The sequence below is a fragment of the Perna viridis genome, chromosome 5 (genome assembly GCF_037379345.1).
Source record: "Perna viridis isolate PV_CMFRI_1.1 ecotype Kerala chromosome 5, ASM3737934v1, whole genome shotgun sequence".
Lineage (NCBI taxonomy): Eukaryota > Metazoa > Mollusca > Bivalvia > Mytilida > Mytilidae > Perna > Perna viridis.
The window spans coordinates 31,653,082-31,665,684 of record NC_142449.1 but is presented as its reverse complement, the minus strand read 5'-3'; the positions used below and the strand labels follow the sequence as shown (position 1 = coordinate 31,665,684).

The 12,603-nt window shown below is 33.5% G+C and overlaps 1 protein-coding gene across 4 annotated transcripts in view; it reads left to right on the top strand.

Annotated features, from left to right (window-relative positions):
- Positions 1-447: 447 nt before the first annotated feature.
- Positions 448-12,603, top strand: part of LOC148617079 (retinoic acid receptor RXR-alpha-B-like) — a 29,505-nt gene continuing 17,349 nt past the window's right edge. Inside the window, exons 1-3 of one of the 4 annotated variants that reach the window (XM_088584380.1) lie at positions 453-588; positions 2,356-2,383; positions 8,446-8,670. In XM_088584380.1, coding sequence (XP_088440506.1) covers positions 8,446-8,670 — 225 coding nt within the window. In that variant the 5' untranslated portion in view covers positions 453-588; positions 2,356-2,383. Of the gene's footprint in view, positions 589-630; positions 717-2,355; positions 2,384-4,504; positions 4,593-8,445; positions 8,671-12,603 lie in introns of those variants that run through there. The other 3 variants (XM_088584379.1, XM_088584377.1, XM_088584378.1) reach the window with 3 other exon arrangements.

Here is a 12,603-nt window from a genome sequence, read left to right as displayed (position 1 = left end):
TTTGGATTTTGATTCAATGCAGCTCCAAACAGACTTTTGGTTGTCTTTGCATTTGCAGACATTTCTTTTTCGAGCATTTTTTTCAGTTTAGTAACTGATTTTTTACTTTGTTTCTTACTTTTTTTTTATTCTAATCCGACATCAGGGTTATCGCTGCGTTTTACTTTTTTCGATGAGGCATTTTCCTGCGTATGAGTTATCCTGTCTTCTTGCAAGTTTCCTCTCGTTTTGTTGAATAGTTTTTATTGGGATAAATCTGTATTCTATAAATCTTTTAAAATGGTTAAAAACATTGTCCAATTTCTATCAGCATCATGTGGAATATTTAATTCTTTATTCCAATCCTAGGTTGAAATCTCTGTAGTTTCCACTATTATCATATTTTCAATTTATTTTGGCGAACTATATGCGACGAGAGTCATTTGACCACGTGGGACGAAAAAAATTAGGACGAATTAAACTTATATAATTGCGCTGGACCAGATTTAAGTAGATGAAGCTCTAGATTGTGAGAAGTGGAATCGCGATTGGAAATCTATTGTAGGGCATTATGATTTGAGACCCGATTAAGATTTACCAATATTTAAGGTGGGTTTCATATTTAAGTGTCTCATTTGAATGAACACTTTATGTTAAAGTCTAACTTCCGATGGCGACATAGAAATTGCTCTTGTTCAAGAACTTGTTTTGACTGTCGATTACTGGTACTGAATAATGTAAGCAACACATTTAAATGAGAAAATGCAATACTTATTATTAGCATTCATCCAGTTTCTGATTGCTTGTTTTAAATGCATTTAGACCCAAAGTACATATTCACTGACAAGTGACACTGTATCAGTCATTCATGGACTTAAAATGTTATACATGTACACATGTGCAATGACAGTGTATGCAATTATGGCTGTTACATACATGTACAAATGTACAGTACACTCAGGGACATTTGTTTCTTCAACACTCAATGTGCAGTTTTAAATCCATGTTAGTTGGTGAAACACCATGACATTCAGATATTTTCTCGGTGAAAATACAATGTATGAGTGTTACACCCACCCACCTGGGACATTGTATATTCTGGTTGTTAATTGTTTAGAGAATCACTGCCCTCGGTGGGAAATTCACCAAGCACGGTGAAGTTAATCTCATTGTTCTCTGCTGACAATATGGTTGTTGGTATATTATTTGTACCACACTGACGAAGGTCACTGACCTCCAAAATTCATTAGGGACCCCTGAAAATCACAACAGGAGAGTCCAGGGAATTTGTGAAAATTCTCAATCCAATTGCCAAAATCTATACTAGTAACACGAGTCAATAGTTAATTTGTCCAGCTTTAATCCAAGCCGTCGGCACAATAAAACAGCGGATGAGACGATTAGCATGTGGTATTACATTGTCAAATATATTATGAAATTGTAAAAAAGACATTTATCGTTGATACAAAAATTGTACTTCATAACTGTCCTGTATTGAGTTATAATTAATAACAGTTCATTTGATGATGCATTTGTATACAAAGTGTCCATTTATATTTCTAAAAATAGACAACTAAATGTATGCAAGTAGTTAAATATAGCAAGGATTGGAATTTCGTGCAATTTTCCATAGTATGATAATAAATATGTTGTGTGGGCAATATAGAGCGACCTCACCCTTGATGCATTTCATTGATGGTGAGCGTGCCCTGTTAATGGTGGACAGTTTCCATCGCTTCAACATTTCATCACGATAAATGTAGGTATTCTGACCCGTATGGTTTGAAAAAAATTAAAATATCCCACCTCAAGTTGCCTCCAGACTTTTTCAATGTTTTGTTTTTATCAAAACCTCAATTCAAAACCTTAATCTCATATCCAATTTCCAACCTGGTCCCACCTTCGTAGGCGGTCTTCTCTCTTCATTTAAAATTCAAATTCCTTTTTTTCAATCCTGATCAATCGTCATAAAATTTGTTGAAAATTGGTCAGAAATGGTATTAGGGTGTACATGAAGAGTTTTATAGCTTTCTCTGTATTTGTGTCGAAATTGTGATATCAACGTTTTTACATGCCATGGTTTTGACTCCTGACTACACAGCCCTGCCTTCGGGGATGGTTTCCCTTCTCATTTAAAATTTGAACTTCTTCTTCTAAACTCAAACTATCATCATAAAATTTGTTTCAAATTGATCAGAAATGGTCCGAGGGTGTATATAAGGAGTTTTGTAGCCATAGCTTCCCCTTCCTTTCTGATATCAATATTTTTATTTGACCTACTTTTTACTTTTTAAAAAGTGGCAGCCAGAGTAACACCCTCAAGGACAGTTTTTCCTCTTAATTTAAAATTCAAACTCCTTATTTTGACTTCAATAGTGCTCAGTATAGGCAGCAAGTAGCTGTGGTGAGTATACTGATATTGCAATTAATTATAAATGAGATGCAAATTCTTCTATATTTAATTCCGTGATGTATGTGCGAGGTTGTCAAGAGATCATTTTTATACAGGAGTAAACATTGATCAGCATTAATTAAAGTTTGAAATCATTTAACAAAGCTTATCTTTAAAATAAAGATATATGTACATGTAGGTTGTATTTGAAATATTCTTTAAATAAGAAATGTCTCTGAGTTAACTTGGAGCATTTTTATAGGTCGAAAACAACTGGCTGAGGTCGCCGTCTCATCCTCGTTTTGACAACATATTGTAATTTAAAGTTATTACTGACAATGTTTGCAGTCCTGATTAGGGCTTCCACTTTGCAGTTCTTATGTTCACATTATCTAGATGGCTTGAGACCTGTAGGCTAAAAACCACTAATTCCACTTCCCATAGGCTTCTATGCTAATTTCACAATATTCAATGGCTTCTCTGGACTTTACCTTAACTTTAACCTTCAGAGGACTATATATCAGCATGATTCTACATATGTCTGCTCACAATCCTCAGAATGGCATGTGGGGTTAGCAGACTTGCAGTGCAGTACTGGTCACCGGAAGTGAAGGGTCTATAAATAGCATGGGAAATTCCAGTGTTTTCACAAGATAGGGGTATATTTAGAAATCATTATGGAGATTAGGCATCACATCACAAGAAGCAAAATGCACCTAAAAATGTACAGAAATGTTTTTCCTTTCAGAAACTGTTTAAATTTTTTAAATGAGATGAGAACTTTTTTCACATCACTATGAGGAACAGGGATAATTTCTGTGTAGGACTATTTTTGCGTACGTTCCAAATGCTCATTGGTTGAATTGGTGGTCTGTAACCTGAAGAGTCACTTTCTGTCTCAGAAAAAATTAATAACTATACAAGTATCTTCCTATAAACATACTGAATGCATTTGCAAAGTTTCAGTGAAATGTGACAAGCACTTTTTTAAATATTTGATTTTTAAATATAGGGTAACCAAGTTGCGCGAGCAAAAATGTGACAGTATTCTACCATACTTAAATGCATTAAATATTTGCAAAGAACTTTTTCTGACTTTTCAAATAACAAAAATCAATCACAACTTGTTTTTTAACAATATTAATAAAGAGAAAGCCTTTAAAAGTAGTCATTTTCTGAAAAATTGGTCTATTTATAACAATTTATTTCTGACATGCCTCCCCCTTTTTCTTGATCACATGTCAAAAACCGTAAATCTTTAAATTTTCGCAACAGGTGATATCTTTGGCTTTAAATTTGTAAATACAGTGTTTTCACAATAAAACATGACAAGTAAAGGGCACCTAAAGCAAAAAAAGTACTCAAAAATGCATTTTCCATGTTGCCATAGGGAAATGTTTATATGTCCTTAACCGCAGTAATGAAAGTGAGTTTTTCCTCATTTCTAATCAAATTTTTGCTCAAATTTACACAAAACTTGATTTCAAGTGCTGATTACCACCAAATTTAAGTAAATATAGGCCTGAAAGTTAAATATTTGATATTTTTTCTAAATTTTCTACACTTTTCACAAGATAGGACATAAAATTCAGCCAAAAAGACCAATTTTCCATAATTTGGACCTATAACTTAAAAAAATGCATATTTTGAAGGATTTTTGTAGTGTATTCCTCTCATAGCAAAGTTTACAAGATCTTCAAATAGTTTAAAGCTATTCCAAGAAACTTATCATTTTGCCATGGCCTCAACTTAAGGCTAAAAACCACTAATTCCACTTCCCATAGGCTTCTATGCTAATTTCACAATATTCAATGGCTTCTCTGGACTTTACATTAACTTTAACCTTCAGAGGACTATATATCAGCATGATTCTACATATGTCAGCTCACAATCCTCAGAATGGCATGTGGGGTTAGCAGACTTGCAGTGCAGTACTGGTCACCGGAAGTGAAGTGTCTATAAATAGCATGGGAAATCCCAGTGTTTTCACAAGATAGGGGTATATTTAGAAATCATTATGGAGATTAGGCTTCACATCACAAGAAGCAAAATGCACCTATAAAATGTACAGAAATGTTTTTCCTTTCAGAAACTGTTTAAATTTTTTAAATGAGATGAGAACTTTTTTCACAGCACTATGAGGAACAGGGGTAATTTCTGCGTAGGACTATTTTTGCGTACGTTCCAAATGCTCATTGGTTGAATTGGTGGTCTGTAACCTGTAAGTAATTTCTTTTATTTCTGGAAAAGCCGTTCAATTATTAAAACTATCAGAAACGAAAAGCATGACCAGACTGTTTTTACAAGTCTGTCATTCAAATCAAATTGTTGGTACAACAATCAATACATTCAAAGTATATTATTTATAATTAATATAGTAATTATCAATTCAAAAGTGCAAAATTGAAATATCAAAAGATTGAATTATTACTTGATATCAATACAAAGCACTAGTAATATTTCTACATGATACATGTATCTCCCACTCATTGGACATAGCTGTAAATAAAAAATAACCCAATGTCCCATCAACAAATGGTAAACATATATGAAATATAAAAAAAAGAGAATGTACCGAATTTTTATTGAAATGACTTATTTTCATCCTAACTGGAGTGCTCCGTATTACCTGAGAAACAGGAACAGAATATACATCAAACTTACAATGAATTCCCTGTTATGCCTTATTGAATTTTACGACTTTTACAATATACAAATGGTTGATGTTGGCTAGGTAAAATCTGAGTGTTAACTAGGTGTATAGGTCAGACTTAAATGTTAGAGGACCATTCCACTCTGAGTGTAGTGTGCAATGTTACATGTGCATGTACAATGACAGTGTGTACAATTAGGGCAGTTACGTACATGTAATTTGTATAGTAGTACATGTATGCATAGTCCCAGATGACATGCATCCTTTATTGATAAGAAAGTGGTTATTCTTATCAAAAAAAATATGAGGAAGTCAATAGTCTTAAGTGCATGTGAAGTTTTGAAGCATTAACTTGAGTAATATGAGAGAGGCAATGGCCTTAAGTGGGAGTGAAGTCCGAAGCTTTGATATAACTTGATTAAGTAATATGAAGGAGGCAATGGCCTTAGGGTGAGAGAGGTCCAAAGCAAACTTTTCAACAAATTAGACTTCATGCTATTTATCAAATTGCCAAATTTGTTTTGGAATTTTTCATCAGTACCATAATAGTGGGAGATGGCAAAGGGAATTCCAAATATTTGTAAAATTATCGGAAGAATTGTTCCAGGTCCAGTGTAAATTGCAGGATCCTTCTAACCGGAAGTAGCTTTTTTGAAAAATAATAGACGTCTTTCAAACGTTATGTGTAGCCTCCATTTTTAATATTTCTGAATCTTTAATTTGCCGTGATGTTGTGTTTTGCCTGGATGAAAGTTTCTCAAGTGTCAGTATGATGAATTTTTAGACGAATTTCTATACATTTAAAAGCGAACTTCACTTGCTTATTACTGTACATGTAGGTTTCCTCAGACTTCACACCATTTAAAATTTGGCCAAGTTTGTTTAGGATTTTTTCATCAGTTATACATTTTTGTAGGAAGGATAAAGCCAATTTGTAAAATTATCAGAAGAACAGTTTCAGGTTTGGCGTAGGTACATGTAGCATGGTTTTATCATGATCCTTCCAATTGGAAAATGTCAGAGTAATTCTGACTAAATAACATAGATGTCTTTTAAAGGTTTTGTCTTGCCAGCATTTTTACTATTTCTGAAGTTTCAATTGATCATGAATACATGTACATGTAAATCAAATGTAGTGTTTTGTTTTTCATGTCTCAGTTTGATGAATTTTTAGATGAATTTTTATGCTTTGCTTGCTAATAAACTGAGCTATATTTTCCAAGGCAGTTATGTTTTTTGGTAGGCAGTGGAGAGGGGAAGAAGATGTGCATAAAAACAACCAACTTTTCCAAACTTTTAATAAAATCAGGCTTTTCCATGAATTGTATGAGGAAGCAAACAAAAATAGTTAAAGGAATGCATTGAAGACAAATGTATATTCAGGGATTTAGCCAGGATTTTCTACCCATTAGTCACTTTTGCGTAAGACTAAATCTCAATACTGTTTTTTCTTTTTGCATCGCAAATTTATCAGCATGCATGTATATACATGTACTTATAACAACTATATTATAAATAATAACATGTTTATTTCTATTTCAACACTGGTATATAAATAACCGAAAATTCATATTAATAACAATTTCTACATTAGCAACTATTCATGAATAAAAAATGCAAAAAAAATCTAAAAATTATATACATCAGCTACTATTGTTGGCATGTGTCTAAGAATGTAAAGCATTGTTTACTTGATCAGTAATGCATAAACCTCCTGTCCTTAGCCATGCACCACAAAGTGAAAGCCCTCTTAAAATCAAAGGAACCCACTTGCTCAAATTCTGGCTTCATGGATTTGGTCTGGATTGCCTGTTTATGATCAGCAGTGTTGATGTGCTTCTGTATATAATCTTTAAGGAATGTGTTGCTTCCGATAGAAAATGTATTGGTAAGTCCAGCATCTTGGCAGTCACGGCAGTAACTGTAATTGAAAAATCCAAACATCATTCCATTTTAAATACATACGATGACACTTTGAGTACTTTGAGAACGTGTCACAGCGCTCAACAAACAAATCATTACCGTTAATTAATTTGTTTGTCGGGATAATTAGCCTCAACCAGGTGATCAAGCAAGGTGTTATCAAAGGTGATGCAATCAAAACATTGGTCATGATTGTTTATTGTAAAACCCTAATTGGCTTGGGAAAGGTAATAAAGTTGTCAATTATGGGGTCATGGGAACATCAGAGGCTTTTTTACCGATATTTTTTTGGGGGGAAGCGAAATATCAAGTGACGAATCGTGCTCGAGAAAAATTCGCCACTTTCGAAAATCATTCGTCAGTGGGGAAAATGGCCAGCGCTAGCTAAATCACTGTATATTTTCCATGATACAATAAGACTAATTTGTTTTTATAAAACCAAAAATGTGGTCATACCTTTATACATGTTATGGTATCATGCTCTCATCGTTGCAGGCATCATTGTCCGTGGACACATCATAACCGGCCAATGACTTGAGTAAAAGTTTGTTCATGTAGATCTTTATGAAATAATTATACCACAAGGTGCTGTATATGTATATTACAAAAGGAAGCTTGGTATTGATTTTTTGGTTGTGACTTGAATAGTTTAGGAATAAGGGACAAAAAAGGGGCAAGAAACAAGCAATTTCATGATGTCCAGACAGTAACTTGACAATAAGTGAATGAATCTTCTTGACATTTTATCAGGTGTCATACCACCATTTGAAGTCTTGATTGATTTTTAGGATTTAAAAAAAAAATACTGTTATGACTTTGACCTCTATAATAAAAATAAATGTTCTAACTAACTGTCATGACAGTATTGTTTTCCTTAATCCTAGTCATTAATAGTGTCAACTGGTGAAATACACTATACATGTAGTCTTCTGGTCTACTCTTATACAATGTAGGATAAATTTACTACATGTACTGTGGAAAAATGAGACAGATCAAGGGCCGGTGTGCATGGTGACTGGGTCCTACTGTTTTTTTTTTTAATAAAATTGCTTGATTAGAAAGGAAATCACTGAAGATACATTGTAGCAAGAATTTAATATGGTGAATAAGTCAAACAGACAACCCAACCACAATGAAAAATGTCAGTTGAAATGAAATGAAGCATGATGGTGTCCATCTCCTCTTTAGTCAGCCTGCACGTCCTCCCATTCTTCTATTCCCATATACACCCCTGATAATAATTAATAATAATAGGTAGATCCATCATGAAAAAGTCTTCGGTGGTAAAAAACAATGAACATATGTACATGTAATCATGTGCATATATATCAATCAACAGTTGATAATGTACATGTAACAGTATATTTTTTTTTCTATTTTTAAGTAATGAATTGTTCTCAGATACATTTTATATGTAGTTCACAAAGATGTAGGTTAGAGTTACATGTACACGTAGCTTTGTTTAACAAATTGTTGAATGGATTTCTATTTTATTTAGATGTTCTCTGATGAGCAGAACCCTCAGGATGTCTATCATCAAACAGACCTTTCAACAGTGGGCAATCAGCCTGTGTCTACATCCATTGTTGTTGGAACAATGCAGATGACGAAAATGGAACAGCCTCAGTTGTCTTCCCCTGTGACAGGAGACCATTCAGACAGTGGCAGTGGACTATTTATGGCTGATCAGATCATTGGACAGCAGATATCTCCACCAGCTCAGGTAAACTAGTGTTGCTTGAAAGCAAGACATGCATGAAGCTTTGGTAATTTTTAAATGACAATTTAAACTTGGTGTTTTATGGGGGCACTTCATTTTGTATATTTTATAAGCAGTTGTCTAATAACAGTATACAATGTAACTTTTGTATATGTTGTAAGGATATTTTAGTTTATGTCTGATGTCAACTTCTTTTTATGGGCCATTTTTCACTATGGTAGAGAAATTTTATCACAAAATTTCAGCTCCCACTGAATGGATTGGTTTCAAATTTGGTATGTGTCTTTATATAAGACATGTACACAAATGTATACATTGTAAGCAATTTTGGTTGCTGTCCAATCTTAACTTCCTTTACATATGCAATCAAATTTTGTAAATTCAAAACTACAAACCATTATTTATCCATCAAAATTGGACGTTGGCAGAATATTGATAGAGAAAACAAAACTTGTAATTTCTATAATATGTGTACATGTAGCATAGGTGATGAATACCATTTTATTATTGAATGTGCAGCATTTCTGGAGCAACAAAAATAATTTACACCAAAGTATTATTATCAAATATGCAATACACTAAAAATTCTCACTGTTAATGTTGTGTACTAAGCAATCTCTGTTGTGGAAAGTCTGTAAATTTATATTCTATAGTATGTTTAACTGAGAATATTATTACTCCAGGCTGAAGGATTCAGGTGTAGCCATGAGCTTCAGGACATGGACTGTAAATTTACCTGAGCTCATTCCATTGTGTATATACATGTACATGTATTGTACATATACATTACTGTGTCTTGTGATTTGTTTTTTTTTTCCTTTTTGTTTTTCTTTTCTCCATACCAAAAGTGCTCTCCTCTAGCCACTAGCCTGAAGCCCGGGGCTTGTAAAAAATAATTCGGGCTAGTGAGATGATATGTACATTTCTTGTTCCGGGCTAGTTGAATCCTATACAGTCCTCTATTATTCAGGCTTGTTGTTGAGAATTTTGAAGGAAAGGACTGTACCAATGATCATTGGGTGCATGAGAAATAAAGATATTTTCATCTATATACAATGTATGTACCATGAGAACAAAAGTGTTCCCTGTGTCATAGTTTTCCTTACTTCTTACATCAACCCCAGATTTGATGTTTTATGAGCCACATGGTGGTTACTTCTAGAAAAGCAGAGAGGATGCTTACCCTACAGGTGCACCTTTGCCATGCTTCCAGTTTGTTGTGGTGTCTGAGTTGCTCATTTACTTTTGTTTCTTTGTAAGTGTTATTTTGGTTATGTTCCTCGGTGTGTGTCTGTTTTCCCTGTCAGGTCATTTTTTTTAATTATATTCTTTTGATTTCTGCTTGAATTTTGGTTCCCTTGATTACTCTTGGCCCAGTCTTTGGTATACCCAGCACAACAATGTGTGTAACCTTATGTTATATAGTTGTTCAAACCTAAAAAATAAAGAATAGTAAAGAATTCCACTAGATTTTAATGAATAATTTTAAAATGGTTCAAGTCACAACCCCCAAAATCAACCCAGAGTTAGAAATAGAAGCCTGCCCGCCAGTCCGATACTCGCTTTTTTTTTGGCAGGGCTGGCTAATTTTAGCAAAAATCTTTACAACTATGTTAAGTAAATATATTGAAAAATTGTATTCTGGACTCAGGCTAGAATTTGAGTGAGTTTCATAACCTGATCAACACAAGTTTTCCTTTACGGTAGTGGTACATGTAAAAACAAATGGATCTCTATTTGATTTTACACTATGTATAATCCAGAAATTGGAAAAATACTTGTTTCTTGCCCCCTTATTTTTTAATTGGATCTAGTTACAACCACCCCAATAAATATCATCATGACACTTAGCAACACAACTTGTTATTCTATGTTTTTTTTCTCTTTGTTATTCAAACTGCATTGTAATTAATTAGAACCTAAATTTAGGATTTGTTCTTAGTTTCACTCTCTCCTTAGCTCCCCTGGATCAATAATGAATTAACAGATCTTGGATTTGTAAATTTCATAGACACATGTAATGACATCTTTACAGACATTATAATATAATACCTCCTGCAAACAAAGTTCAATAGCAAGTTTAACGGTTAATATACAATGTACATGTAGGAAAAAGGTAAAAGGTGACTAAATAGTTTTCAGAACCCTAGCCTATTCTGCCCATAAAGCACTTGGGTTGGGGTACCCCTAGCATGCTACAGTACATGTTCATGCAGGGTCGTCAGGCCATTATGTGTAAAACCTGACTGCAAACCATAGTGGTGCACTGTGATGGAAAAAACACCACATTCCTCATAGTTAAATAACTGTGCTGTTGTAATCTACAGCAGAAGGAGCCTTGGCTTCATTAGAGGAGACTAAATTGCCCAACACTTCCCATTTGTTCCAATTTTCAGTGGCAGTTGAAATTCCCTTGTGTCCCATCCCATATTTCATTTTATCATTATTTCATGTTGGTTTTATATGTATTTTCCCTTTCATGTTCATTGCCCAGATATACAAGTATGTAGCTGAAATAGTGCTGTTTGGGCATTAAACAGTTCTTCAACTATGGCGTCTTCATATTGCCAAATAGTATATTGTATATGTCGGTACAACTTCACCTTTAGCACCTGCGCACTGTCTCTTTTCTTTTGCTGTCGCTTCGAGACAAAACACTCATTTATAAAGGTTTATGCAATGATTTAACTGCTGAGAGGTTATCTTATGCTTTACTGATACTGATACTGATACTTATTTAATAGATGGTTTACTTGGATATGTGGTTTATTTCTTAACTTCTATACAGGGAAGGTTAAACAGAACAGCTTTATTTGGATACGCTTATGGAAATAAAGAAAATAAGAAATAAGAAAAGAAATAATTGGTTTCAGGGATAGATTTGTACTCATTTTAACATGGGTTTGGCATTTATATTCTCATTTAACACCTCACTGTTGCTCAGTGTTAAATAATTGAATATAAGTGCCATACCCATGTTAAAATGAGTACAAATCTACCCCTGAATTATTTCTTAATTTCATACATTCACAACCCCTTTATGATCTTGACCCTTGACAACAAGGTCAAATTTTAGGTTTTTTAACATGGATTCGTGTCTGGGCAATAACTTCTTAGATATTCCACATTCATGTAGGCATACTATATTTGTCATATGGAATTTAAAAGTGTATCACACTGAGAATATGTGTCCCATATATTCATGACCTCTAAATGACTTTGACCTTTGGACTCAAATTATAGTTACAAGATGTTTAATATTAATACCATACATTGAAATTACCTGATTCTATCCTTAAATGTTTTTTTTCACAATAACATTTCCAGCATTGCAGATAAGGTATTGTTGTACAGACAATATAGAAAAATTGATATGATTTTGTATTGTAAATATAATATACTTTTTAAGTTTAATAAATAAATAAAAAAATATAAAATGTAAATAAAAGGAAATGTTGTAGAATGGAGTTTACTTTGAGTTGTGTAATGTTAATGTTCAGAATCTACAATGATAGTGAGTTGATTATTGAAATTTCTAACATCTAGAGTTATTCATTATCATCAAGCTGTTAGTTGTACATTTTTTGTCGATTCTGTGTCTTTGATTTTTTTTAAACGAAAACTTATGCCTCATTGCCATCTTTGTCATATTGGAAATTCTTTCTATTGTCTGTCTATGACGTTAACAGTTGTTATGGGGAAAATAATGTTATGAACATCATAATGCCACTCTCAACCAATGCGATTTTATAGACAGATACAACCACACAACATCCAATCACTCCTTTCTTGTTTGGGCAATCAACACCTGAGAACCTGAAACTCTCTAGAGACGCAAAATATTTTTCTTACACCGGTCAAGAAGTGTGAAAATCAATTAAAATTAAGACAATATGTATCACTCTTCACAAACCTTACTGCAAACCATAGTGGTGC